Below are 27,546 nucleotides of genomic sequence, written 5' to 3' on the forward strand. Positions count from 1 at the left end.
TCCTCCACCACTCCCCTCTCTTAGAAAGTGGAGTAAATAGAAGCCTGGTGTGAAGTGGGTTCCGATTAGCTTACTACCCCTTTCTTGGCAGAAAGATGAATACAGAAAGTTCATCCAGGCTTTGCTCAGCACCTGTGGGGAAACAGAAATAAGACACAGGCCTTAATCTCAAGCAGTTTGCAATCTGATGGGGAAGACAGATAAGAACTAATTGTAGCATGAGGCCAGATGAAGTATGAGCTAAATAGAGTTTCAGGCCAGGAGCATAGGAATAACATTTATTTATTTATTTATTTTTAAATATATTTTATTGATTTTTTTACAGAGAGGAAGGGAGAGGGATAGAGAGTTAGAAACATCGATGAGAGAGAAACATTGATCAGCCGCCTCCTGCACACCCCCTACCAGGGATGTGCCCGCAACCAAGGTACATGCCCTTGACCGGAATCGAACCTGGGACCCTTCAGTCCGCAGGCCGATGCTCTATCCACTGAGCCAAACCGGTTAGGGCAGGAATAACAATTATTGAAAGCTTCATGGAGAAGAGGGTAGACTTTGAGTTGGGCCTTGACATATTTTGATTTGTGGAGAGTGGAAGAAGGGCTAAAGGTGTAGGTTAGCAAAGAAAAGGAGGCAGGAAGGTTTATGGCGTGTTCAGAGTAGCCTGGGCTGGCTAAAGGGTAGGACTTACCCTGGAAAGTAGTGGGAAATGAGCTGGTCAAGAAAAGGAGTTCCCACCCTAGCCATTTTGGCTCTGTGGATAGAGTGTTGTCCTGTGGACTGAAGGGACCCGGGTTCGATTCCGGTCAAAGCCACATACCTTGGTTGCAGGCTCCTCCCCAGCCTGGGCCCTGATCAGGGCGTGTGCAAGAGGCAACCAATTGACGTGTTTCTCTCACATTGATGTTTCTCTCTGTCTCGCCCTCTCTCTTCCACTCTCTAAAAATCAATGGAAAAATAACCTTGGATGAGGATTAAAAAAGAAAAAGAAAGGTAGCTCCAGAGTAAAGAGACCCAGCTAATCTGTAAAAAGTAAGGCCTTTCAGGCGGAGCAAAAGCTTGGTTTAAATTATGGCTCTGCTACTGGGACAGTTTATTTGTAAAGTGGGGGTGATAATATTTACCTTGACCAGTCATGAGGTGTTTGGTTGCCTCCCGCTCGTGCTCCTACCAGATCTGGGGAACCTGCAATCACAACCCTTCAGTCCATGGACTGACACTGAGCCAAACCGGAAGTGTCGTTGGGAAGATTAGAGTTTTTGCAAAATGCCAGTGTAGAGCCCTGCATACGGTAGGCTTTGTGCAACTGGTGCCAGGAGCTGTATCTTCTTCACCTCTAGTATAACCCCTCCTCCCCTGTGCCCTACCTCCTTGCACCTTAATAAGCACAAATAGTGGATTCTTGAAGGATTACTATAAGGATCACAACTTGTGCAAGGAATGGTTCTTCTGTACCAAGGAGAATTATTAACAATCCATAAAAATAACCACATTATAAAATCTAATTTGTTTGAATAGATAATACTTTTATCAATATTTGTATGATTCAAAAGTCAAAACTATTTTAAAAGATATACACAGAGCCTGACTGGTGTTGCTCAGTGGTTGAGTGTTGACTTATGAAGTAGGAGGTCACGGTTCGATTCCCAGTCAGGGTACATGCCTGGGTTGCAGGCTCGATCCCCAGTGTGGGGCGTGCAGGAGGCAGCCAATCAATGATTCTCTCTCATCATTGATGTTTCTCTCTCACTCTCCCTTCTTCTCTGAAATCAATAAAAATATATTTTAAAATAAATGAACAAAAAGATTTACACAGAGAAAGTATTACTCTCCGCTACTTCATTCATCCCATTTTCCTTCCTTCTCTAGGTAATCATTTAAATTAATTTCTTGGTTGTCTTTCCGGTGCTGCTTTATGCAAACAATGCATACTTCTTATTTTCTCCAGTATCTTGTATACACTACATACACTGTTCTGCACCTTTCTTTTTGTCTCTTTATGTCTTGGAGATCTTATCATTTATTAGAGACCTTCAGTTTTTTTGCATAGCAAAGGTAATTATATTTCTGTTACCTTTTGTCGTGTGGCCACTTGTAAGACTTCCTCTAGCCCCATCTCCTTCCCACCTTAGTCAGGAGATGCTGGCCGGCCTGGAAGCCAAACAGTCAGAATCACTCAGTGAACTGATCACTCTTCGGGAAAACCTGGAGTCAAGTCGCCTGGAAGGGGAGTTGCTGAGGCAAGAGCAAACCGAAGTGACCGCAGCGTTGGCGAGGGTGCGTAGGCCTCCCCCTCACCTCATTCTTCACCCTGCAAGCCAGGTCCTTTATATTTTTTGCCTCAATCACTAGTCTGTGCTTTTGTGTTCTTTCCCTCCCAAAATACTCTCTATCTCGGAATTAGAATGGTTTTCTGAAGTATAAATATGTCAGTCTCTTTTCTAAAACCATTTAGTGGCTTCCTAGCTCCTTGGAGCTGCATTCAAAGCCCTTTGCCATCTGCCTCAAACTGTTTCTAGCCTCCCCTTCATTCCAAACCCCAGTCCTAGCTCCTCATATGCCTGTACTCCTGCCACAAAGCATGAATTGCAATTTCAGTTCCACTGTGTTCTTTCATGACTCTAATACTTTGCAGGTGTTACTGCTTCCTTCCTCCCCTTTAACCACAAACTGTTCCTTATCTCAGTAGTATCCAACTTAATGGTCAACTCTTCTCCAAGCATATTTGATTCTCCCAAACTGAATCCATGCTTTCTGTGAGTTCCCAAAGCACTTTGGCTTACATTGTCTATGATGTCACTCCAGTTGTAGTTGTTTACATCCCTCTGTCTGTGCCTCTATACTGTGAGCTCCTCTTTCTCCTCAGGGAATGAAGAAATGAATGAATGAGTGAGTGGAAAACTTGGTCAGACTGTAAGGGAAGGAATGGAGTGTTAACAAATCTCTGCAAGGAAAGCAGCAGGTGTTGGGGATGTGAGCTGTGAGCTGTTGCAGGAAAACTAGTAGGAAACCCTTTGACTCTCTTTATTTTTAGGCAGAACAGTCCATTGCAGAGCTGTCGAGTTCTGAGAACAGCCTGAAGGCTGAGGTAGCTGATCTTCGGGCTGCAGCTGCCAAGCTCAGCGCCTTAAACGAGGCTTTGGCCTTAGATAAAGTCACGCTGAACCAGCAGCTTCTCCAGGTGAGGGGAGCTTTTCCTGATAAACGGGGTAGGGCTGGGCCCGACGGAGGGTAAGCCAGTGACAGAAGCAGCTGATACCCATGACAAGGAAGAGTCCTTAAATGGATCAGCTCAAGGCGGATCAGCTCCCAAATGTAGTCCAGAAATGAGCAGAGCATTTATGGTGCAGAGGAGAGCAGACTATAAGGACTGGGCTTAGCCATTAAACTACTCCCTTCCCTCACCTACAGCAGAACCACGTTAGGGCTTTAGGGTAAAATCACCAGGGCTGGGAAAGAGGCCCGTGGCCTCAGAAAGGAAGACTAGGTTTTTATTTATTTAATTTATTTTTATTAGCATAACAATTTATTAGCAAACAAATGAAATGACACCTCTAGATCTCAACACATATAGGATCTTAAATAATAAACATCACAAACACAAGGAGATTAGGGTTTCTTAAAATTGCTGATAGTATTACAGATGTCTCCCAATTCCCCCCGCTCTGTACCCTTCCACCCAGCCCCACCCCACCCCACCCAGGCCTTCACTACATTATTGTATGTGTCCATGGGCTATGCATACATGCATATATGTTTTTGGTTAATCTCTTCCCTCCCCCTCCCCCTGCTCCCTTCAGGTCTGTCAGTTTGTTCCATGAATCCATGCCTTTGGACCCATTTTGTTCATCAGATTATTTTGTTCATTTTGGAAGACTAGGTGTTTAATCCTGCTGCATGAGATACCAGCAATCACCAGAAAAGGACTTGCTGAAGAGCCTAAGTCTCAAAGCATCTTCTCTGGGTTACAAATTTAGCATATCTCAAAAAAAAAAAAAATTTAGCATGTCTCTTTACTACCTGTTCCCTTGAGCCCCAGAAATCTTTGATGTTTTCCTATTCTGAATTTTTTGAGAATAAGATTTTGCCTTGTTATCTCTATCCCAAGCATCAGTCCATCTAATACCTGGAATATAGGCACTAGATCAAATGAATGCATTGTCCCCCTCTGTTATAAGCACTCCTGTGTTCATCTTTGGAGAATAGAGTCATATCTCACTTGGATTTCTGTCTCAGCACTTGATCGCTAAACTAACCACTTGTCTTTGATGCCTTTCCCTTGTTGGTCAGTAGTTAGAACAGGAGAACCAGTCTGTGTGCAGCAGAATGGAGGCCGCAGAGCAGGCGAGAAACACTTTGCAGGTGGGCCTGGCAGAGGTAGAGAGGAGCAGGGAAGCCCTGTGGGAAAAGAACACTCACCTGGAGGTCGAGCTGCAGAAAGCAGAGGAGACCGGGGCTCAGCTGCAGGCAGATCTCAGGGGCATCCAAGAAGAGAAGGAAGAACTTCAAGAGAAACTAAGCGAGGTAAGAAGTAAAATGCATACCGTCACGTTAAGGTATAATACATGCTCACTGCAAAACACTACAGAGATGATTGAGAAAGAGATAAAGTCTTACTTCCTAGAAATGACCAGTGTTACTAGTTTGGGGTATATCTTCCAATTTTTAAAAAGAATTCCTGTAGGAATCCTTCGTGATCCCCCACTACTCCACCCCCCAGTTTGAATTAGATGCCTCTCCTGTATGCTCTGGGAGTACCTTGTGCACATTTCAAACACCACACCTTCATACTATATTATAATTGTCTGTTTACCTGTCTCCACCATCAGAGCACAAGCTCCTTGAAGGCAAGACTATATCTTATTTGTTTTTGTCCCTCCAGCTTATAGTACAGTGTCTAACACATAACAGGGGCTCAGTAAGTTTTTTCTGAACCAATGACCTGCCTCAAAGGTCATCTTTCTCCTCCACCACACTTTCCATTGCCATAATAATTGCACATAATCTCCCTTCTCAGAGTCCCTTTCTTAGGGCACTGATCATTTTCTTCCTGGTATTATGCATGTGTCTTTTCCTTAAGACTAAAAGCTCCTTAGAGGTAGGTCTCTTGCAGCCCTAGCACAGAGTCTTGCTCGAAGGAGAGCATGCTTCCTGTCTGGGGGCTCGATGGGTTGATAGAGAAATACATTAATGCTACTTTGTATGAGTGGGCAATGCCCAGGGCTCACAGAGCTGGGTCCAGAATCTCTGAAGAGCCGATGGTCCTAACCCATGATGGCAACTCTGTGGGGAATCCTGTCCGTGTTCTGAATTTCACCAATGTCTTCCCCTCAGGCACGTCACCAGCAGGAGGCAGCCTCAGCTCAGCTGGAGCAGCTACATCAGGAAGCAAAGCGACAAGAAGAAGTGCTGGCCCGGGAAGTTCAGGAGAAGGAGGCCCTAGTTCGGGAGAAGGCAGCTCTAGAGGTGCGGCTGCAGGCTGGGGAGCGGGACCGGCAGGACCTCTCTGATCAACTACTGGGGCTCAGGTAGGACCCAGACCCAGTTCAGCCAAGGGCAGGAGGAGCTTTTCAAGGCAAAGGGTAGCCAAGCTAAGTTCCCTGCCCGAAGTGTATGGGTTCTATATGAGTTACGAATTTGTGATTGCCCCCCTAACTTCTTCAAGTAGCCAGTACTTAGAACCCAACTCCTCTTAAGGAAGGGTAAGGGCCTTGATGGGTAAGAACTCTTCCTGATTCCTGAACCTGACAGCTCAGCCAAGGAGTTCCTGGAGAGCAGTCTGTTTGAGGCCCAACAACAAAATTCTCTGATAGAGGTCACCAAGGGGCAGCTGGAGGTCCAGATTCAAACTGTCACTCAAGCCAAGGAAGTAATCCAAGGTGAGAACCGAATGGAATGGCCACACATGGGGATGTTGAAAGCCTGGAAGGCAGAGGGAAGCTATTAGAGGTCCTTCTCTAGCCCGGTTCAGGGCTTCTTGGATGGGAGTTGCTCAGAGGTCTAAGGAGAGGAGTTTTGTGAGTGTGTTTTAATAGATTTTTAAAAGAGAAAGATAAGCCGAAACCGGTTTGGCTCAGTGGATAGAGCGTCGGCCTGCGGACTGAAAGGTCCCAGGTTCAATTCCGGTCAAGGGCATGTACCTTGGTTGCGGGCACATCCCCAGTGGGGGTTGTGCAAGAGGCAGCTGATGGATGTTTCTCTATCATCGATGTTTCTAACTCTCTATCCCTCTCTCTTCCTCTCTGTAATAAAATCAATAAAAAAAAAAAAGATAAGAAGGGAGAGAGAGAGATAGCAGCATCGATGAGAGAGAAACATTGATCAGCCCCTTCTGCACAGCCCCCACCAGAAATTGAGCCCACAGCTTGGGCATGTGCCCTGACCAGGAATTGAACTGGCGACCTCTTGGTGCATGGGTCTATGTTCAACCACTGAGCAACATTGGCCCGGTGGGAAGAGGAGTTTTGTTGTTTTTATAATATATTTTTTTAAATATATTTTTGTTGCCCTAGCCGGTTTGGCTCAGTGGATAAAGTATCGGCCTGCAGACTAAAGGGTCCCAGGTTCGATTCCGGCCAAGGGCACATACGGGTTGCGGGCTCGATCCCCAGTGTGGGGTGTGCAAGAGGCAGCCAATCAGTGATTCTCTCTCATCTTTGATGTTTCTATCTCTCTCTCCCTCTCCCTTCCTCTCTGAAATAATAAAAATGTATTTAAATAACTAAATAAATAAATAAATAAATTTTTATTGATTTCAGAGAGAGAGAAACATCAATGATGAGAGAGAATCCTTGATCGGCTGCCTCCTGCATGCCCCCTACTGGGGATTGAGCCCACAACTCAGGCATGTGCCCTTGACTGGAATCGAACTCAAGACCCTTCAGCCCACAGGCCAATGTTCTATCCACTGAGCCAAACCAGCTAGGGCGGAAAGAGGAGGTTTTAAAAGGAGGGCTCAGAGACCAGATCCTGACCCTTGCATCTTAGGGGAAGTAAGGTGCTTGAAGCTGGAACTGGACACTGAACGGAACCGGGCAGAGCAGGAGCGGGATACAGCAGCCAGACAGCTTGCCCAGGCTGAGCAAGAGGGGCAGACTGCCCTGCAGCAGCTGAAATCAGCCCATGAGGAGGAGGTGAACCAGCTCCAGGAGAAATTGGTAGGTGGTGGATGTGGCTAGGGGATGGGAGAGGCCTCCCTGGCCTCCCTTCAGGGAGTGTTCCACCTGCTGACTCTTGGTCCAGATATTACTGCTTATAAGAGTGAAATATGTATAGGACTAGCCTGGTAACCAAGGTGCCAACTCCTGCTTCTAGCTCATTTTTATTTTATTTTATTTTTCAAGTACAGTTTACAGTCAATATTATTTTGTACTAAAGGCCTGGTGCACGGATTTGTGCACTGGTGGGGTCCCTCAGCCTGGCCTGCAGGGATCGGGCCAAAACCAGCCGTCTGACATCCCCTGAGGGGTCCTGGATTGTGAGAGGGTGCAGGCCAGGCAAGGCCGAGGGACCCCACTGGTGCACGAATCCGTGCACCAGGCCTCTAGTATGCATATAAGATCTTTGGTTAATCTCTTCCCGCCCTCCCCCTTCCCCCTTCCCTCTGAGATTCATCAGTCTGGTCCATGTTTCCATGCCTATGGTTTCTGCTCCTGTGTTGAGCATCTGCCCTCTGGTGGTCAGTGCATGTCATAGCTACTGGTCAAATGGTCGGAGAGTTGGACAGTCGCTTAGGCTTTTATATATATAAATTACTTTCAGGTGTATAGTAGCTAGGCAGTCATATACTTTACAATGTGGTCCCCCCATATTTCCAGTACCCACCTGGCACCATGCATAGTTATTACAACTTTATTGATTATATTCATATGCTATACTTTACATCCCCTTAACTATTTTGTAGCTACCAATGTGTGTGTGTGTGTATATATATATATATATATATATATATATATATATATATATATATTGATTTCAGAGAGGAAAGGAGAGGGAGAGAGAGATAGAAACATCAATGATGAGAGAATCATTGATCGGCTGCCTCCTGCACGCCCCCTACTGGGGATCGAGCCTGCAACCCAGGCATGTGCCCTAGGCCGGAATTGAACCCAGGACCCCTCAGTCCACAGGCCGACGCTCTATCCACTGAGCCAAACCGGCTAGGGCTACATGACTTATCTTAATCCTCTAAACAATCCTAGGAGGGAGAACACTGTTGTTATCACCATTTTTCTAGATGAGGAAACTGAGGCATGGAGATGTGATAGACTTTAACTGAGGTCACACTAATAGTGTTGGACTAAAGACTAATCCAGGCAGCCTGGCTCCAGAGCCCTTCACCACTAACAGAGGGTGCTGGGTTAGTCTGGGAGATCAGGGAAGGCTTTGGTGGACCTCTGGGAGGACCGGATCCCGTGTCCTAGTGCTCTTGTATAATACAGGAGACACCCTTGCTGGGCTTGACCTGACTTATTGGAAGGCTAACTGCCACCCTGAGCAGGGGAGAGTGGGCAGCAGAGAGCGAATCTGCCACCTCAGTTCATTGTTACAACCGTGAGCCATGATGCGGTTGCTTTAAAATAAGGCATACTCGTAACTTATGTTAGGGACAACTACACTTTAGAAAGCACTTTTATGTGTGATACCATTTGATTTTTTTATAAATCTCATTTGATTCTCATAAAGTTTGGTGTGATCGGGAAGGCATGGGTTATTAGCCTTACTTTACAGATGAGGACACGGGCTTGGAGCAGTACCAAGGTCATACAGCTGGCGAGCAGTGGACTTACTCTCATCCAGTTTTCCTGCCGCCTCTCCTCACCCATTTGGTTCTAACAGTGTTTCCTTTGTATGACCAGGAGAAAGAGTGCTCCCGGCACCAGCAGGAACTGGGTAAGGCTCTGGAGACCCTAGAGAGGGAGAAAATGGAGCTAGAAATGAGGCTGAGGGAGCAGCAGGCAGAGACTGAGGCTCTCCGGACCCAGAAGGAAGAAGAACGGGCCAAGGCCGAGAGCGCCCTATGCCAGGTGGGAGTCTGGATGTCCAGCCTGCCGCTCCCCTGCCTTTGAACACTTCCTTTCCCACTCCCCCGAGCAGGGCCGCGGGGGCTTCTAGAAGAGAGTGTAGCTACCCATTTGCTGCGAGTGAGCTGGGTGACAAGCAGCATTAATTGCAGGGCCGGCAGTATGTCATACTTCCTGAGGGAGGGCTGACGTTTACCACATCCTGTCAGCTTGAAAACTAGTGGCAATCTTTGCACTTCCTGGTTCTCAGTCAGTGGGTCCAGACCTTCCTTTGCCCTCAGCCCCCACCCCATTTGCCGGAAGAGCAATAGAATAGCTGGAATATGCTGGTGGCCTAGTGCTGAGCATGGTGACCAGATCCAATAAGCCCTGCGCTCCTGTCCCGCCACAGATGCAGCTCGAGACAGAGAAGGAGAGGGTGTCCCTCCTGGAGACGCTGCTGCAGACCCAGAAGGAACTGGCAGATGCCAGCCAGCACCTGGAACGGCTGAGGCAGGACATGAAGGTTCAGAAGTTAAAGGAACAGGTATGGAGGGTGGTCCTGGGCAGGGAAGAAAGGGGAACATCGATTCACTCATGCAGCATTGGCCAGTTCTTTGGCACTTGGGGTCAGGCCCTGTACGGGTGGTAACGTATGGCAGGCATCACGGTGTGGCGCCCAGTGAACATGACAGACATGGTCCCTGCCCTCCAGGAGCTTACTTTCTAGTAGCAGAGACAGACAAGGAGGAGCAGACACAAAATAAATGAGGTAATTGCAGGTTGTAGTAAGTGCTGTAAAGGAAATGCATAAGGTGATATAATTGAGAGTGATTCAAAAGTGGCCACTTTGGGCAAGGAGGCCAGGGAGGACCTCACTGAGAAAGTGACATTTGAGCTGAGACATGAGGTTTAAAAGCCCCGTGAACAATAGGGATGAACCTTGGGAACATGCGGAGTGAAAGAACCAGTCACAAGAGGCCATACAGTGTATGATTCCATTGATAGGAAATGTCCACAATAGGCCAATCTACAGAGAGAAAGTAGAGGAGTGGTTGGGAGCGAGAATAAGGGATGGGAATGTACAGGTTTCTTCTGGGTGATGAAAATGTTCTAAAATTGATTGTAGTGGTAGTTGCAAAACTGTAAATACACTGAAAAACGTTGAATTTTACGCTTTAAATGGGTGAATTGTGTGGCATCTGAACTATGTATGATAAAGCAAAGAAGCCAGCGATTTGAAGAGTGGTTTAGACGAGGAAATAGGCGCCATAAGGGCCCTGGGACTGACAGTAAAGGGTTGGGGAGTTCCAGGACAGAAAGGAGGCGGCGTGGCCCCAGCGTGATAAGCTCAGGGGTGAGCGGAAAGATAGGCAGGAGCCCTTTGTCAGCCATGGGAGGAGCCTGGATGTGTCCAAGGGCAATGGGACGATGTTGGTACGTAAGAAGCAGAGAAGGACATAATTTAGGGTGTGTGTGTGTGTGTGTGTGTGTGTGTGTGTGTGTGTGTGGTAGTGTGTGTGTGTGTGGGGGGTGGTATGAAGTAGAAATAGGGCCATGCAACAGGAGGTTGTTGTGATGGTCTGAGGGACTGCTGCCAACTCAGGGACCTTGACCGAGAAACCCTGGGTGAGCCAGTGCACTTGTGAGGGAGGAGCGGGAAGAGGAGGTGAGGAGTTGAGGTGGCAGGGCATGACAGACACAAGGTGGATTGTGGGTCCTGCCTTAGCTTTTGCTACCCCAACTAAAAAATTAGTATTTATATGATATTGATTTCTACAACATGAATTTCAAGACCAAGGCCCCTGTGAAAGTTTTCCTCTTCTCACAACTGTCTTCTCCCTTTGCAGGAGACCATTGGAATGCTGCAGACGCAGCTCCGGGAGGCTCAGCGGGAGCGGGAGCAGGCAGCCCAGCAGCACAGAGATGACCGCACTGCCCTCCGAGGAGAGAGCAGCTCCCTGCTACAGGATAAGATAGACCTGCAGAAGCAGGTCCCTCCTCCTCTCTCCCAGCCCCCCAGCACTTCCCCAGCAAAGCCAGGCTGCCCCACTCCCTCCTGCAGGACAAGGGGAGCCTTGGGAGCTTGGGAGGAGGAGGGTAGGCCCCAGTACTGAGTGGGAGATTGAAGGATGCTCAGAGCGGAGCATTCCCCTTGAGCTCTGGGGTGGTAATCTTTCTGTGATGACTACAGAACTTAGATATTCTCAGGCAGCTCCACTGTCAGTTGTTCTTTTTTGTCTTCCCTCCTAGTTCATGGGTTGACACTCAACCACTGAGCCACACCAGCCAGACCAAATTGCTTTTTTTATTCTGATTGCTTTTCCTTCCCAAAATCCTATATCAGATGGTATTCTGATTGTTCATTTTAAAAAATACAATCACTCTACACTTGCCCATCACTTTGCCTTTGGGTGTATTTTCAGCAAAGATTTTTATTTGTGTCTGTCTTTATCCAGATGACTAAGCTAAATGGTGGGAGACAGATGACTAAGCTAAATGGTGTTTGGGGAGGAGGGTAGTTAAGAAGAGTATGTAAGGATTGATTGGTGGAACCTCCAGAGCACTGGAAATGAGCTGGCGATTGAAGTAAACCTGGAAGGACCATGAAGCCGTAGGCGAGAGGCATCCTCCCTTTGGGCCCCTCTCCTTGGTCCTCATGCCCTTAACTTTCCAGGTGGAGGACTTGAAGTCTCAGCTGGTTTCCAAGGATGACTCCTGGAGGCTGGTGGAGCAGGAGGTTCAGGAGAAGCGGAGAGAGGCCCAGGAATGTGGCCGAATTCAGAAAGAGTTGGAAAGAGACAAAGCCAGGTAGGCTAGACAAGCCATGGAGTTGGCTTTTGCCTGTCTCGCTCCAGTGGTCACTGGGAGGTTGACGGTTCTTTGTTCAGGTCATCTAGCCTTTCATGTCTCCAGCTGTGGGCTGTACAGGTAGCCAAGGGGGTAGGACACAGACCCTGTCTTCAAAGCCTTCACTTCATTTACTTAGTAAATATTTAGACAAATGCATATGTACCAGGCACTATGCCAGGGGTCAGGATACAGTGATAAACAAGATAGTATGGTCCCCATTTCAACAGAATTTATAATTTGGTAGGGAAGACATTAAGCCAGTAATCCCCAAAATAAATTACTGCAGATTATGTTCCATGGTGTGGAGGAAAGAAACAGGATGCTGAAATAGAAATGGGGCAGGCTGGGGAGGGAGATCTACTTTAGACGTTAGGGCAGGCCTTCCTCCAATGCAGGATGGAATGGAGCCACCATGCAAAGGGTGGAGAGTTCTATGCAGTAGGGATAGAAGTCACACGCAGTGGGAGAGTTCTATGCAGTAGGGATAGAAGTCACACGCAGTGGGAGAGTTCTATGCAGTAGGGATAGAAGTCACACGCAGTGGGAGAGTTCTATGCAGTAGGGATAGAAGTCACACGCAGTGGCTCTGGGGCAGGTCAAAGCTGGGGGTGTTTGGGGAACCTGAAGGTGCAGCATGACTGGAGCCTGGAGACTGAGAACAGTGACTTGAGCTAGACAAGTCCATGTCATTCAGGATATCGTAGGCCACAGGAAGGAGTTTGTAGTTATTTTAGGTTTGGTAGAAAATCATTGCAGGGCGTTGAGCCAGCAACTCAACATAATCCAATTTATGATTAGTAGAAGAGATAGTGATGACATGAAACATCAGGAATGAGGTCAGATCACCCAGAATGAAAAGCAGCATGTATTCTCAGGGCTGTCGGAGGTTGGGAGGGACAAATCCTTTTGTGAACGACTCTAGAAGCAGGAAGACAAGTTAGGAGACTAGTACGGTTGTCTAAATGAGAGATACTAAAGCCAAACCAGGATAGGGGAGTGGGATGGGGAGGACTGAAGGGGTTTAGAGGACGTTTAGGAAATTGTAATCAGTTATATGTAGTCATAGATTAGGTATATGTGGGATGAAGGGCGAACTGTGATATGATCAAGGCTTCTAAGCTGGGGTACTAGGTGGGTGGAGGTGCCATTCATTCACTGAGCTAGGGAACATAATAGGGGTGATTGGGGAGGTGCAGAGGGGATAGAACAGATTTGGACATGTTGAATTTTAGGTATGATATAGATATTTCTGGAATTTCCCAGAGAAGAATAAACTATGAAGTTGAAATTGGGTATCATATGCTAGAAGTATCTAGGAGCACTCAGTAAGTGCTCAGTAAATGGAAGTTTTTATTGTTACACTGTAATGATTATCATTACTATATCCATTTTGATTAAATGTTTAGAACAGTCAGATGAGAAGGCAGTTCTTCATTCCCTGAGAGGATGGCCTAGCTCTCTGACCCCTCTCTTTTCAGCCTGACTCTGTCTCTAGTGGAAAAGGAACAGAGACTCCTTGTTTTAGAAGAAGCTGACTCTGTTCGACAACAGGAGCTGAGTTCCCTGCGCCAGGATCTGCAGGAGGCCCAGGGAGGGCAGAAAGAGCTCAGTGCCCAGGTACTTCCCGCCGGTGATGGGCCCTATTCCCTGGTGGAAGCCTGCCCCTGGAGTGGGAGATGATTGCTCAGAGTCGGTTCATGAAGAGGACCTTTCTCTTTCCTTATTACAGGGCATGCTGGGACTTCAGCAGCCCTGGCAGGAGGGGGAAGCCAGGAGTGGGCAGGGTGGGGTTTGGAACCTGACACAGAGTTCTGCCACCTGTGGAGAACCTGATGGCCCAGAACATTGTTCCTAAAGGGCAGAGCTCATGCAGTTCATTCAAGCTTGGCTACTCCCTAGTGTGCTTTGTCTGTTTGGCAAGACACAGCAGGGCCATAGTATTACTCCAGAATAAATAGGCAGCAAGGGGACTCAGTCTGCTCACCGGAGGACCCACCCCAATCCTTGGTGCAGAGGAAAGATGGAACTAGGAGGAGACGAGTAAGAGAGCAAGAGAGAGACAGGAGACTGCAGCAGATAAGGACCCAGATCCTGAGTTAGATTCCCAGCTCTACTGCTTCTGGGTCCTAGTTCCATCTTTCCTCTGCACCAAGGATTGGGGTGGGTCCTCCTGTGAGCAGACTGAGTCCCCTTGCTGCCTATTTTTTTCAGTGTCAGGGTTTCAGGCAGAATTCTAATAGCAGGGAGTTGGCATAGTTGCCGGGGGGACCAGGGCCAAAGCCCATATGCGTAGCCTACATTCACGTGTTAGGAGTGAGTAGGTAGGCGTGCAGGTCAGATCTAGGGTAGTACTCCTTGCAGTCCTCCCTTCCTGCCCTGATCAGGTTGGTGCGGGATTGAGTTGTGTAAGACCAGGGAGGGTCTGAGGAGCAGGTATCCACTCCCTGCTCAGGGTGACTACTTCCTCCCTGTAGGTGGAACTACTGAAGCAGGAGGTAAAGGAAAAAGAAGCTAATTTTCTGGCCCAGGAAGCACAACTGCTGGAGGAGCTAGAAGCATCTCGAGTAACAGAGCAGCAGCTGCGAGCTTCCTTGTGGTCCCAGGAAGCCAAGGAAGCCCAGCTACAGCTGCGGCTGCGCAGCATGGAGAGCCAGCTGGAGGCGCTGGCTGCAGAGCAGCAGCCCGGGCACCATGCCCAGGCCCAGCTAGCCAGCCTCTATTCTGTCCTGCAGCAGGCCCTGGGGTCCGTTTGTGAGAGCAGGCCTGAGCTGAGCGGCGGGGGAGACTCTGCTCCCTCCTTCTGGGGTCCTGAGCCAGGTGAGGCAGCCATCCAAGAACTCAGTCCTTTGGGCCAAAGCCAGGCCTAGCTCCCAGGGGAGAAGGAAGAGGAATGCAGTTCCTTAGACCAGTGGTCGGCAAACTCATTAGTCAACAGAGCAGCAACCCGCGGCTCGCGAGCCGCATGTGGTTCGCGAGCCGCGGTTTGCCGACCACTGCCTTAGACAGTATGCCACAAGGCTAAGGCCACAGACTCTGGAATTAATCCAGTTTGAATACCCCACCCCTGCCAGCTCTGCAATTTGCTAGATGTATGTCCTTGCCCAAGTCACCTGTCCTCTCTGAGCTTGATTCTCTCAATTATAAAATGCAGATATTAAAAGTACCTGCCTCTCAGGACTTGTCTAAGGAGTTAATGAGGTTACAGAGGTAAAATAGCCCACACAGTTCCTGGCACTTATTAGATGATAGCTAGCATTACTGAGTGCCCACCACAGTGCCCGGCACATAGGTATGCAGACAGTGCATGATGAATGAACTACTTAGAAGGGCTTCTTTGAGGAGAGGAGGGATCAGGGGGAAGGCCAAGGCCATGTCTGGGGTGGTAGAGCTGTTTTTTTCAGACGGTAACCAAGTCAGGAGGTATTGCCTCATTTGTTCAGATCAGAATGGAGCGAGGGTCCTCTTTAAGAGAGGGCCCCTCCTGACAGCTCTCTCGGCTGAGGCGGTGGCGTCTGCCCTCCACAAGCTCCACCAAGACCTGCGGAAGACTCAGCAGGCCCGGGTATGTTCCCCTGCTCTCCTCCCCTGACCGCTTCACCTCCCCTGAAAAGATTCATGCAGCAGTTTAACCTGTTTTCTTCCTGAGATCAGGTTGGGATGAGTTCCATCTTTATCACTTACTACCTGGAAACCATGAACAAAGCATTTCTGGGCCTTGGTTTTGCTAGTAAAGTCGGGCAAATCATGCCTGCCTCACAGGGTTGAGAGTGTTAGATCAGTGAGGGGCTTATGTGAGCCCTATAAGCTGAAAACCCTGTACAAATGTGTCACATTATTTTGCATCATTTTCCTCTCAACCATGAATTATTCTTGGTGCCAAGACCTCCAAGAAAAAAACCAACAAATTGAGACCACTGAGATTTGAGGTTGTCATTTATAGGAAAATGCTAAGCCTAAGACTGAACTAAATGTCCTGTAAATTCCATCTCATAGTGAAGGTATTAGCCAATAAAAATATAGTGCCACAATGTGCCAGCTCGTCTGAGCTGGGAACACAAAATGCAGAAAGACCTGATTGCTCCCTCAAGAAGGCTTATAACATGGCTGAGGAGCCAAACTGTATTGTAAGACAAACAGAACCAATAGAATTAACTGGATCAATACAGGTGCACATGATGGTAATAGGAGGGACAATTCATTCTGACTTGAGGAAGGTCAGAAGGAAGAAATGACCTCTGAGTTAGGCTTTGAAGGAGGAGTTTAGGGAGAGGAGAGGTGACCCTGGGCTAAAACTTTAGCAACAGTTCTGTTTCAAACGACACAGATGGGACCAAAAGGGACTCTAGGCTCTAGTCAGCTGGAGCAGAGCTTGTCATCACTTCAGGAAGCCAAGTGCATACGAGTTCAGAGGTAAATAGCTCAGGATTATGAGAGTAGGTCCCACTGGCAAACCCCAAAAGAGACTGAAGGGGAGAAGAGGGCTTGGACCCTGGACTGGGATAGGTTTGTGGGAGAAGAGGAACGTGCATTTAGCCATGCCCTTTCTCTCCCAGGATGATCTGAGGAATCAGGCACAGAAGCTGAAACAGCATCTCACTGATACAGAGGCTGAGAAGAGCCAGGTCCAAACAGAGTTGCAGGATCTGCAGAGACAACTCTCCCAGAACCAGGAAGGTGAGAAGCTCAAGGCAGGCACAGGGATTTGGAGGGAGGAGAGAAGAAAGGCGGGAAGCCCAGAAGGGGCAGGAACAGGCCTAGCAGCCTCTCTTTACTGCTTGTCCACAACTGTGAGGAGGTACCTACAGGCATCGCCAAAGGGGTGAGACCCCATGAACGAGTTTCTGCTTCCGTGGCCTTTGAGGGCCGTCCCGGCAGAAGGGATTAAGAGGAACAGATTTGCTGAAGTGAGAAGTTGCTGGCTAGGCTTTTGTTTTCTCTCTCTGCAGTTTAACAATTGGCAACCCAGGGCCAGGACTGTGAGGACGTTTTAAAATTCTTTATCTTTTGTCATTTATCCATGTTACTTATTTTTTTCATCTTCAACTATGTCCCCAAAATGATTTAACCTTTGACAGCAGGGTTGAGGACTGTTTGAGAGATAGCAAGGAGGGGGATATGGGGAGAACGTATCTGAGCCACAGCCAAGGGCTGAAAAGGGTGGCGACTACTTGGAAGGGAAAGGAGAGGGGAGGATGTTGAGGCTCAAGGCTCTACTGTGGAAGAGAAGAGGACAACTTGGGGAGTGGGTCTGGGTCGTGAAAGTATCCCAGAGGTCTCCCTGAGAGACACACACGTAGAGCTGGGTTAGGTGCATTTTGAAGAAACAGTAGGGATGGGGGCAGCCAGCAGAGCAACCCTGGTCTCCAAGAACCAGAGCAAAATCATAGAGTAGGAGACTCGCAAGGATCTCCAGCGTCATTCAGCTCAACCCTGTCTGGAATCCAGGGTCGAGGATCTGAATGTGATCAGGCTGAGAAATTGTTGGGATGATTATAAGGCAGTGCTGGAGCTGGGCAGCAGACACAGACATGAGTCTGGAAGCAGCCAGGAGCCTAGACAAACAGGAGCAGATGGCAGATGGGTGATGTCTCTATGAAACTGGATATAATTCTCTCCTTGGCCTTCTTCCCCTTTGATTCTATTTCCCATCCTCCATCTGCCTCTGCCTCTGCCTCCCACTTTTCCTCTACCCCCCACCATCGGCCTTGCTCCACTACCTCTTCTCTTCCCAAAGAGAAATCCAAGTGGGAAGAAAAACAGAAGTCCCTAGAGTCTGAGCTGATGGAACTGCACGAAACTGTGGCATCCTTACAGAGTCGCCTACGGCGAGCAGAGCTGCAGGGAATGGAAGCCCAGGTATGGTGGTACTGGTGTGGGGCGGGGGTTGCTTCAGGAGTAGTCCCTCAGGACCCAGCTCTAGCTCTCAGACCCATCTTGGTCTATAGTCCTATCTCATCCATATGTAGTGCCCAGCTTCCTTCAGCAGTGTCTGATTCTCTGGCTGGCTCCACTCCCCGAGCCACTATTAAGGATCCAGTGAATCCTCATTCAGTTATTTTTCTAAACTAAGTTTAAAACTTTTGTCCCTTGCCCTGAAGGACCAGAGTCTGGGATGACTCATTTGCACAATGTGTTCTCCTCTGGGCATAGCTGAGCCCTGGGACGTGGTAGGTCTGCTCTTTCGCAGTAGTAGCTTAAGTGGAATGCAGGAGTTCTTTTGGTCCAAGTCCTTGACAATGCTGGTGCCTCAAAGTAAGGAAAGAAAGGACCCGTGTTGGAGTGATGGTATCAAGGAAGTGTGGTCTAAGGTGGCTGTGCATCTTGTTTTGCAGAATGAGCGAGAGTTACTTCAGGCAGCTAAGGAGAACCTGACAGCCCAGGTGCAACATCTGCAAGCATCTGTCGCAGAAGCCAGGGCTCAGGCGAGTGCTGCAGGGGTCCTGGAAGAAAACCTGCGAACTGCTCGCTCTGCCCTGAAATTGAAAAATGAGGAGGTGGAGAGTGAGCGCGAGAGAGCCCAGGCTCTGCAGGAGCAGGGCGAGCTGAAGGTGGCCCAAGGAAAGGCTTTACAGGAGAACTTGGCTCTCCTGGCCCAGGCCCTCTCTGAAAGAGAAGGGGAGGTGGAGGCTTTGCAGGAAAAAATCCAGGAACTGGAGAAGCAGCGGGAAATGCAAAAGGCGGCTTTGGAATTGCTGTCTCTGGACCTAAAGAAGAGGAATCAAGAGGTGGATCTGCAACAGGAACAGATTCAGGAGCTGGAGAGGTGCAGGTCTGTTTTAGAGCATCTGCCCATGGCCGTCCAGGAGCGAGAGCAGAAGCTGACTGTGCAGAGGGAACAGATCAAAGAGCTCGAGAAGGATCAAGAGACGCAGAGGAATGTGGTAGAACATCAGCTTCTAGAACTCGAGAAGAGGGACCAAGTGATCGAGTCCCAGAAAGGACAGATTCAGGATCTGAAGAAGCAGCTGGTTACTCTGGAGTGCCTGGCCCTGGAACTGGAGGAAAACCATCGCAAAGTGGAGTGCCAGCAAAAGGCAATTGAGGAGCTGGAGAGCCAGAGGGAGGTGCAGAGGGTGGCTCTGACCCACCTCACCCTGGACCTAGAGGAGAGGAGCCAGGAGCTGCAGGTGCAAAGCAGCCAGATCCACGAGCTGGAGAGCCACAGCAGCCTTCTGGCAAGAGAGCTCCAGGAGAAGGAGCAGGAGGTGAAGTCCCAGCGAGAACACATCGAGGAGCTGCAGAGGCAGAAAGAGCATCTGACTCAGGACCTCCAGAGGCGGGACCAGGAGATGGTGCTGCAGAAAGAGAGGATTCAGGTCCTTGAAGATCAGAGGACACTGCAGACCAAGATTCTAGAGGAGGACCTGGAACAGATCAAGCTTTCCTTGAGGGAGCGAGGCCGGGAACTGGCCTCTCAGAGGCAGCTGATGCAGGAGCGGGCAGAGGAAGGGAAGGGCCAGAATAAAGCACAGCGAGGGAGCCTCGAGCACATGAAGCTAATCCTGCGTGACAAGGAGAAGGAGGTGGAATGCCAGCAGGAGCGTATCCAGGAACTTCAGGAACACAAGGACCAGCTGGAACAGCAGCTCCAGGGCCTGCACAGGAAGGTGGGAGAGATCAGCCTACTCCTGACCCAGCGAGAGCAGGAGATAGTGGTCCTACAGCAGAACCTGCAGGAAGCCAGGGAGCAGGGGGAGCTGAAAGAGCAGTCACTTCAGGGCCAGCTAGAAGAGGCCCAGAGAGCCCTGGCCCAGAGGGACCAGGAGCTCCAGGCCCTGCAGCAGCAGCAGCAGCAGGCCCAGGGGCAGGAAGAGATTGTGAAGGAAAAGGCAGGCACACTGCAGAGAGCTCTGGAGCAGGCCCACGTGACACTGAGAGAGCGCCAGGGAGAGCTTGAGGACCACAGGGAACATGTGCAAAGACTCAAGGAAGAACTGACAGTGGAGGGACAACGGGCACAGGCCCTGGAGGAGGTGTTGGGTGACCTAAGGGCTGAGTTTCAGAAGCAGGAGAAGGCTCTGTTGGCCCTCCAGCAACAGTGTGCGGAGCAGGCACAGGAGCACGAGGCAGAGGCCAAGGCCTTGCAGGATAGCTGGCTACAGGCAGAGGCCATGCTTAAGCAACGGGACCAGGAGCTGGAGGCCCTGCGGGCAGATAGCCAGTCCTCCCAGCGTCGGGAGGAGGCTGCCCGAGGCCAGGCTGAGGCTTTGCAGGAGGCTCTCAGCAAGGCTCAAGCTGCCCTGCAGGAGAAAGAGCAACATCTCCTTGGACAGGCAGAACTGAGCCGCAGCCTAGAGGCCAGCACGGCCACCTTGCAGGCTGCCCTGGACTCCTGCCAGGCACAAGCCCGGCAGCTGGAGGAGGTCCTAAGGAAGCGGGAAGGTGAGATCCAGGACCGGGATCTCCGACACCAGGCGGCCGTGCAGGAGCTCCAGCAGGCGCTTGCACAGAGGGATGGAGAATTGAGACATCAGAGGAAACAGAGGCAGCTGCTGGAGAAGTCTCTGGCCCAGAGGCTCCAAGAGGATGTGATCCAAGAGAAGCAGAATCTGGGCCAGGAGAGAGGAGAGGAAGAGATGAGGGGCCTTCATGAGAGCCTAAAGGAGCTACAGCTGACTCTAGCACAAAGGGAAGAGGAGATCCTGGAGCTGAGAGAGCAAAGGAAGAATCTGGAGGCCTCAGCCCACAGCCGCAAAGCCTCCCCAGAGGAGGAGCCCTCTACAAAACTTGATTCTTTAGGACCCAGGCTGCAGCAGGAGCTGGAGCGATTACAGGCAGTCCTGAGGCAGACGGAGGCCAGGGAGATTGAGTGGAGGGAGAAGGCCCAGGACTTGGCGCTGTCCCTGGCCCAGAGCAAGGCCAGTGTTAGCAGTCTGCAGGAGGTCGCCATGTTCCTCCAAGCCTCTGTCCTGGAGCGGGACTCAGAACAGCAGAGGCTACAGGTGAGTCATCAATGGGTCATAAGGACCAGGGGGCAGAGCCATGGGCGGCTGAACTCAGGGGCTGCCTGCCACCCTCCACTTGGGTACCTCAAGGTGTGGGAGAGCTGAGATCACGAGCATCTCAATGTAAGTGGAATCCAGGTGGTTGTGCTAGTCTGGGGGGTTGGGGGATACAAAGGGAATAAGATACCCACGGTCCCTACCCTCATAGAGCTTACAGTCTAGTGGGTTAGCAGTTAGAATGCAGCGCCTAATTATACTCAGTGCTTCTTTGGGGAAGTTTAGTGTGCTCTGAGTATGCTAGAGGGACACCCTACCTTTCCTGGGGGTGAGTCCTGAAGAGCTTCCTGGTAAAAAGTCGTGTTTAATTTAAAAAAAAAAAAAGTGGTGTTTAAGGTTAGATCTGAAGGGACCAGCAAGGTATTAGCCAAGCACAGGTGGGGAGGAGCTTTCTGGGTAAGACAGAACATGGAGTATCTGTGTAGGGAGTTCAGGCTCCTGGAACCTAGAGGAGGAGATGGCAGGAGAAGTGAGGACAGCAGGGGCCCCATCATTCCGGGCTTATGAGTCTTGTTAAGGATGTGGATGACCAGGGAGAAGTGGATGAAGGGTTTAGGGCAGGCGAGTGACATGATCAGATATACAGTCCAGAAAGATCGCTCAGGCTGCTGTGTGGAGCAACACCAGACCTGAGGACACCAACTAGGAGGCTGTAATTGAGGTCAGGGAAGAGATGGTGACCTGAGATAGTAAGTGCAGATGGAGGCACAAGTGCAGACCTAGATGATCATAGGACGTCAGGCAGTTGATTGGCTAAGAGACTGTGGAGTAAAGAAAGGACAGAAAGAAATCAGACCCCAGGTTTCTGCTCACTGAGATGCACCAAGGCGGGTTTGGGGAAGAGGAGTGGAATGAGTTTAATTTGGAAATGGAGTGAGGTACCTGTGGGACATGCAAGGGGAGATGTCCAGTAGGCAGATCTGTCAAGTGATCTGAAGGTAAAAGATGAAATTGAGACTAGAGAGACTTTGGAGTATCAGCAGTTAGGAATAAGTAGGCTCCTTGGTGGAATGGTGAGTGAGGAAGGAAGTGGACCTTGGGGTATAACATTTAACCTCAAGGTCAGGGGCCATGTCTTAGTCATCTCTGCACCCCCAGCACTGAGCACAAGGCCTCCACAGCGTAGGCAGTCAGGAAAGAAGGGTTGACTGTTGGACACAGAGAGGCATTGTCTCTTTTGCCATGAGGAACCAAGCCCATTTTTCCTGGGAGACTGACTACAGCCTTGTGCTGGGCCCCAGAGAACCCCCTTCATCATCTCGGGGGACTTCCTTCTGGGAGCTCACAGTGCTCTGCTCTGGTCAAAGGGCAACATGCATAGAAGGGGTTACGTTTATGAACTTTGGAGTCAAGTTCCTGGGTTTGCAATGCAGTTCCTCAGTTTATTAGCTGTGCCTTCACTTTTCTGGCTCTTGGCTTTCTCGTGGATAAAACAGGGAATGATGGTACCAGCCCCATAGGGCCATTTTGTGTATGAAATGAGATAGTATGTACAAAGTGCACAGGAAGAAAGCATTCAATGAGTGGGGTGACTGTCCTATTTCCAGGCCCACGTTTGTAGGCACAGAAACAGTAAGGTAGACAGCTGGGCAGGCGGGCACTTCCTGACCATGCTCTTGGGTCACTGAGCAGTGTTTTCTCTACTGCGGCTCGGGTCAGTCTCTCCTGCCACACCCACTCAGGAACATCTTTCAGATGCAACCCTTCGTCACAGTAGTACCATTTTTTTTATTTTAGGTATTTTATATGCTGGGCACTGTCATTCTCACTTTTTTCCACAACAAACCCGGAAAGTAGGAACTGTTATTGTTTTCACTTTATAGATGAGAAGTGACAGTTAGGGGGGTTGAACAACTTGTCCAAGGACATACAGCTTAGTAAGTGGCAAAACTAGAATTAGGTCCAAGCAGCCCTTTTACTACGAAGCTCTTCCTCCCAGACAATCTTCACCCACACACGCACACTCATCTGTCTCGCTTCTCGACCATTATCACTTATGAAACAGAGTGCCTAGAATATATCAAGCACTAGGTTCCCCACTTATCTAAAGGGATTAATTCCAAAGGTTTGATTTATGCTTCATGGAGCATGTATTCATTTGACAAATGAGGAAATTGGGGTTTGGAGAGAGCCTCTCCTGACCAAAGTCACCTAGCCAATAAGTGATGACCTAATACCCAGCTCTGTGTGGCTCAGCGTCCATGCTCTTCCCAGCGCTCCAAGTTATCACTTAGCCTCTGGGAGATCTAAAACAAGACAGGTTTCAGTCCTAGCCCGCCACGTATCTTGTTTTATCCATCTGAGAAGTGAGGGTTTTGCACTAGAATAGCTCAGAGGCTCCAGGACACACAAGATTGCACCCAGATGAGAAAATTGAACTGAGGATAGAGGTGGAGTGAGTCTGGATCTGAGGTTGTGATGACATTTGTTTCACACCCTGACACCCCAGGATGAGTTGGAGCTCACCAGACAGGCCCTGGAGAAGGAGCGCCTCCACAGCCCTGGCCCGACCAGCAGAACAGAACAGGGACCCAGAGGAGAGGCAGGTGGACAGCTGGGCCAGGTGAGCTGTGGGTCTGGGGGAACAGATGGCCCAAGAGAGAGCTTGTGTCCAGGGGCCTTGTCCCCTTCTCTTGGGAATTGTATCCTGAATCCCAGACCTGCCAGCTTGGTCCCTTTGCCCTCTACCTGTTCACCTGTCCGAGGCACTGCCAGGTGAGATTCACAGGTCTCTCCCACAGGTCTCAGGGGTAGAGGCAGAGCCTAGTGCTGGGATGGAGGAGAAGCAGCCATGGGAACACAGGCTTGAACACCTGCAGCAAGCAGTGGCACAGCTGGAGGTTGACCGGAGCAGGCTACAGCACCACAATATCCAGCTGCGGACCACCTTGGAGCAGGTAACATCTATCCTCAGCTCCCTCCTCCGGCTCCAGTGGACACGATCTCTGCTTCTGGCCCTGCCCTCAGAGCAGGAGCTGGTACACTATAGCCCAAGGGCCAAGTTCGGCCTGCTGCCTGTTTCTGAAAATAAAGTTTTATGGGGATACAGCCAAGCCCCTTCATTCATGTATTGTCTACAGCTACTTGCTGGCTACAATAATGGAGTTGAATAGTTGCAACAGAGGTCAGATGGCTCACAAGCCCCAAATGCCACAAAAAATGTTTGTTAACCTTTATTCCAAAAGCCTGAGCGGCCTCCCTGCCTTTCCTGCCCCAGGAGCACTTCCTTGCACTCAGCAAGCAGGTTAGCTCCCCATGACTGCTGCCCCTGCCACTCACACCCACACATGCACTGGCCTTCTCTTGAAAAGGCGAGCCGAGCCCTGACTTCTCACTTGCCTCCTGGCAGGTGGAGCGAGAGCGGAGGAAGCTGAAGAGGGATTTCCTGCGCTCATCGAGATCAGGGGTCCTGGAGACCAGTGAAGCCACAGCATCATCCCCCACACCACAGGTTTGCCTCTTCATTGACTGCAGCCTCAGGAGAGCCCAGTCCCAGCCACCAGAATCATCCCTCTTCAGTGCATATCCCAGGCTACCCTGGCAAGGGGAGATAGCCACTTCCGCCATTCCAGAGAGCCCCTCCTGACCCGGCTCTGGCCCAGGCAGCACTGCTCAGTCTGTCCCTGACCCAGGAAGAAGGCTCAGCATCAGTAGGGTGGAGTCCGGGCTAGCAGCCCTGCATTCTGAGGAACTCAGCCCATTGGTAGACAGCCCTGCACCCTCACAGGGAGACTGTTTCTGTGTGCTGAGCATCTCCCAGCTCTCCATCCCCCTTCCTTTAATAAGAGCTTCTCAACAGCAGACACTTGTCTTACCTCCTCTCTGCATCCTTAGCTCAGAGCCAGGACTAGCACAAAGCAGGTGCATGATGTACTTCTGTAAATGAAAAGGTGCCTCAGTGAAGCCAGTGCCTTCCAAGCCTTTTGGAAACTCAGCGTCAGGTCTCCGTGGGCATCACCCATTAGACTGGTTTGGGCCTCTCCTTGCCCTGGTGCCCTAGAGCGTTCAGGCTGAGTTCCAACACTTCTGACCCATAGCCCTTGCCCTGGCCCCCGGGACTGTGATGAGCTGAGGATGCCTGCAGAACCCCTGGGGTGGGAAGGCCTCTTCCAACAGGAATGGCATTTGTCTTCCACAGAATGGAAGAGGACAGAAGGGCTCTTCAGAGGCCAAGCACATGGTTGAACTGCAGAAAGAGGTATGTTCTAGAAGGATCCGTTTTCTAAGCCCCCTTTCCCTCACTTGCACTCAGGCAACCGGCTTTAATGTCTGCTGTGTGCTTGGCCCTTTGCGCACCTCCCACAGGGAGAGGGGAAATAGTTCCTGGCTCAGCAAACTTCAGCCTCGTGGGCGGTAAGAAGAGCCCAGTTCTAACTCAGCCTCCCACATGGTTAGGGTGGGGTGGGGAAGGAAGCATTCTCCAGGCCCCAGACCTCCAGGTTCCTACTTAGGAAAGGAAAGGACAGGGAAAAGGACGAAGGAGCAGAAGAGCCTAGGAGGAAAGACTAAAGCCAGCAGAGTACCCTGGCCTCCCTGCCCTCACATGCACCTTTGCAGGCAGGTCTATTGCCAGCACACCAGGCGAGTAGCATGGCGCCAGGCCCTGCTGGGATCCATACCTCAGAGCTCGGGTCAAGCTGCCACACTCAGGGAAACAGTCAAGTGCCTTCTTGCCTCCGAGGCCTCACTAAAGGTGCTCCCTGTCTTTCCGGGCCCAGGGGTAAAAAGAACTGGAATTTTTACCTCTGAGCCTGTTTTAGAGATCAACAGTCTCTGCTGGCAGGGCCTGACTATAAAGCTAGACCTAAGCTATTACTTTGAATTCATACAAAACAATCCCGAAGACAGGACCCGGATTAGGATGAGGCAAGAGAGGCACCTTGCGAGTAGAATTTAAGGAAGCCCTCACAGTCGTCCTGGAGTGCTTCCTTAAACTTTGCACCATGGAGCCTCTCTTGTCTCACCCTAGTCCTGTGTCTGCCCTGAGCTCCCAATACTTCACCTCCTGGTAGTCTCAGTATACCCATCTGAGAAATGGGTGATTAATTGGTGATTTTTCTGCACATCAGAACCACCTGGGGGGCTTTAAAAAAATACTGGTGCCCAAGCCTTACCCTAATCTAATTAGGTCAGAATATTTTTCAAAAGCTTCCAAAAGAACACAATAGAACTTTCTGCAGTGATTAAAATATAGGTGTCCCAAAAAATGTACACACACACTGAATAATTATAAAGGCAGTGTTTATTAAAATACATTTCATTTTCAAAATTGAACTATCAGCTGTTAAAGTATGTATACCTTTTTTGGGGATGCCCTGCATTCTGTATATTGATTGGGATAGTGTTCCACATGGGTATATACATTATCAAATTCATCAAGATGTACACTTCAAACCTGGGCATTTTATTACAAGTAACTTATCCCTCAGTAAAGTTGAGGGATAGTTCTGCTGTTCACGCTCCCTGGTTGATTCTCCTGTGCAGCCGGGGTTGACCATCACTGGATTCCGATTCCCAGGGCCCTTCCCCCAAACACTGTAAAGCCTGATCCTGAGATTCGTGGATACGATCGACTGGTTCAAATGCTGGTCTGACAAGAGCCACAGGAGCAGAGTGGGAAGAGTTGGAGCAGCCTCAAGACCCTCAACTGCTCTCTCCCCTTGTTCCCTCCCCACCAGGTGGCCCTGCTGCGAGCCCAGCTGGCCTTGGAGCGGAAGCAGAAGCAGGACTACATCGCTCGCTCGGTCCAGACCAGCCGTGAGCTAGCAGGCCTGCACCACAGCCTCTCCCACTCCCTTCTTGCCGTGGCCCAGGCCCCCGAGGCCACTGTCCTGGAGGCTGAGACCCGCAAACTGGACGAGTCCCTGACTCAGAGTCTGACATCCCCAGGGCCAGTCCTGCTATGCCCCAGCCCCAGCCCCCGTGCTTCCCAGGCCACCTCCAGGTAGCAGCCTCAGCCAGGGCAGGACTCAGGTCAGCCTGGGAGCACACAGACAGACAGACAGATGGCTGTAGAGTGGGTGGTGGCCCCTCCACACAGCTGCAAGTTTGCCAAAGGAAAGGTCCAGCTGTTATCTAACCTGGGAGCCCCAGGTCAGCTGGCATTCCCAGGAAGAGAGAAGGAAACCTGCAAGGCTTGGGGGAAGGTCCCAACTGACATGGGAAGGAGACAAGTTAACCTTGCCTGCTAGCCTGCAGAGTCCCCCAGAGGCATGCCTTGCCCTGGCCCAGGGGCATGTACTGCCTCTCTAGAATTTATTATCCCAGCCCTTTGCCCTCTCCTTCCTCTTCCCTTTCCCCTTCAATAATAAACTCTAGATTTTTGCATTTGTTCTGTGCTGCTGTCTCCATTTGTGTGGCTGGGCTACAGTAGCACCAAAGGCATCTATTAAGGAAGGACTTGCTACAGATTCCTGTCAGGTGGCATGAATGTGTCATCTGCCTGCGTTCTGATAGAGAAGGATTACAGAAGATACAAAGACAAGCCCACCCACAGGGAGCTGGAATCCAACTGCCAAGAACAGACAGACATCGAGTCAGACAGTTTTGTGTGCTGACTGGAAGTGCTGAAAAATTCCAGGGACTAAGAAGGAAGGCATGAACTGGCCCCTGAAGGATGGAGAGGTGTTGGGAGGGGTTGCTTAGCATGCTGGTGAGAAGACTGGTCTGCCCTTGGCAGAGTGTTGGGG

The 27,546-nt window shown here is 50.0% G+C and overlaps 1 protein-coding gene across 2 annotated transcripts in view; it reads left to right on the top strand.

The window, feature by feature from the left end:
• CEP250 (centrosomal protein 250) overlaps positions 1-27,187 on the top strand; it is a 44,076-nt gene extending 16,889 nt beyond the window's left edge. The window contains exons 13-33 of one of the 2 annotated variants that reach the window (XM_008149685.3): positions 2,133-2,277; positions 3,035-3,181; positions 4,294-4,524; positions 5,335-5,528; positions 5,752-5,879; positions 6,988-7,157; positions 8,859-9,026; positions 9,415-9,549; positions 10,853-10,996; positions 11,680-11,813; positions 13,334-13,472; positions 14,330-14,672; positions 15,296-15,417; positions 16,409-16,529; positions 17,590-17,711; positions 18,188-20,797; positions 23,307-23,420; positions 23,599-23,754; positions 24,207-24,308; positions 24,996-25,055; positions 26,536-27,187. In XM_008149685.3, the coding sequence (XP_008147907.2) occupies positions 2,133-2,277; positions 3,035-3,181; positions 4,294-4,524; positions 5,335-5,528; positions 5,752-5,879; positions 6,988-7,157; positions 8,859-9,026; positions 9,415-9,549; positions 10,853-10,996; positions 11,680-11,813; positions 13,334-13,472; positions 14,330-14,672; positions 15,296-15,417; positions 16,409-16,529; positions 17,590-17,711; positions 18,188-20,797; positions 23,307-23,420; positions 23,599-23,754; positions 24,207-24,308; positions 24,996-25,055; positions 26,536-26,805 (5,755 nt within the window). In that variant the 3' untranslated portion in view covers positions 26,806-27,187. Of the gene's footprint in view, positions 1-2,132; positions 2,278-3,034; positions 3,182-4,290; positions 4,525-5,334; positions 5,529-5,751; positions 5,880-6,987; positions 7,158-8,858; positions 9,027-9,414; positions 9,550-10,852; positions 10,997-11,679; positions 11,814-13,333; positions 13,473-14,329; positions 14,673-15,295; positions 15,418-16,408; positions 16,530-17,589; positions 17,712-18,187; positions 20,798-23,306; positions 23,421-23,598; positions 23,755-24,206; positions 24,309-24,995; positions 25,056-26,535 lie in introns of those variants that run through there. The other variant, XM_054723997.1, reaches the window with a different exon arrangement.
• Positions 27,188-27,546: the final 359 nt, after the last annotated feature.

The sequence above is a fragment of the Eptesicus fuscus genome, chromosome 12 (genome assembly GCF_027574615.1).
Source record: "Eptesicus fuscus isolate TK198812 chromosome 12, DD_ASM_mEF_20220401, whole genome shotgun sequence".
Lineage (NCBI taxonomy): Eukaryota > Metazoa > Chordata > Mammalia > Chiroptera > Vespertilionidae > Eptesicus > Eptesicus fuscus.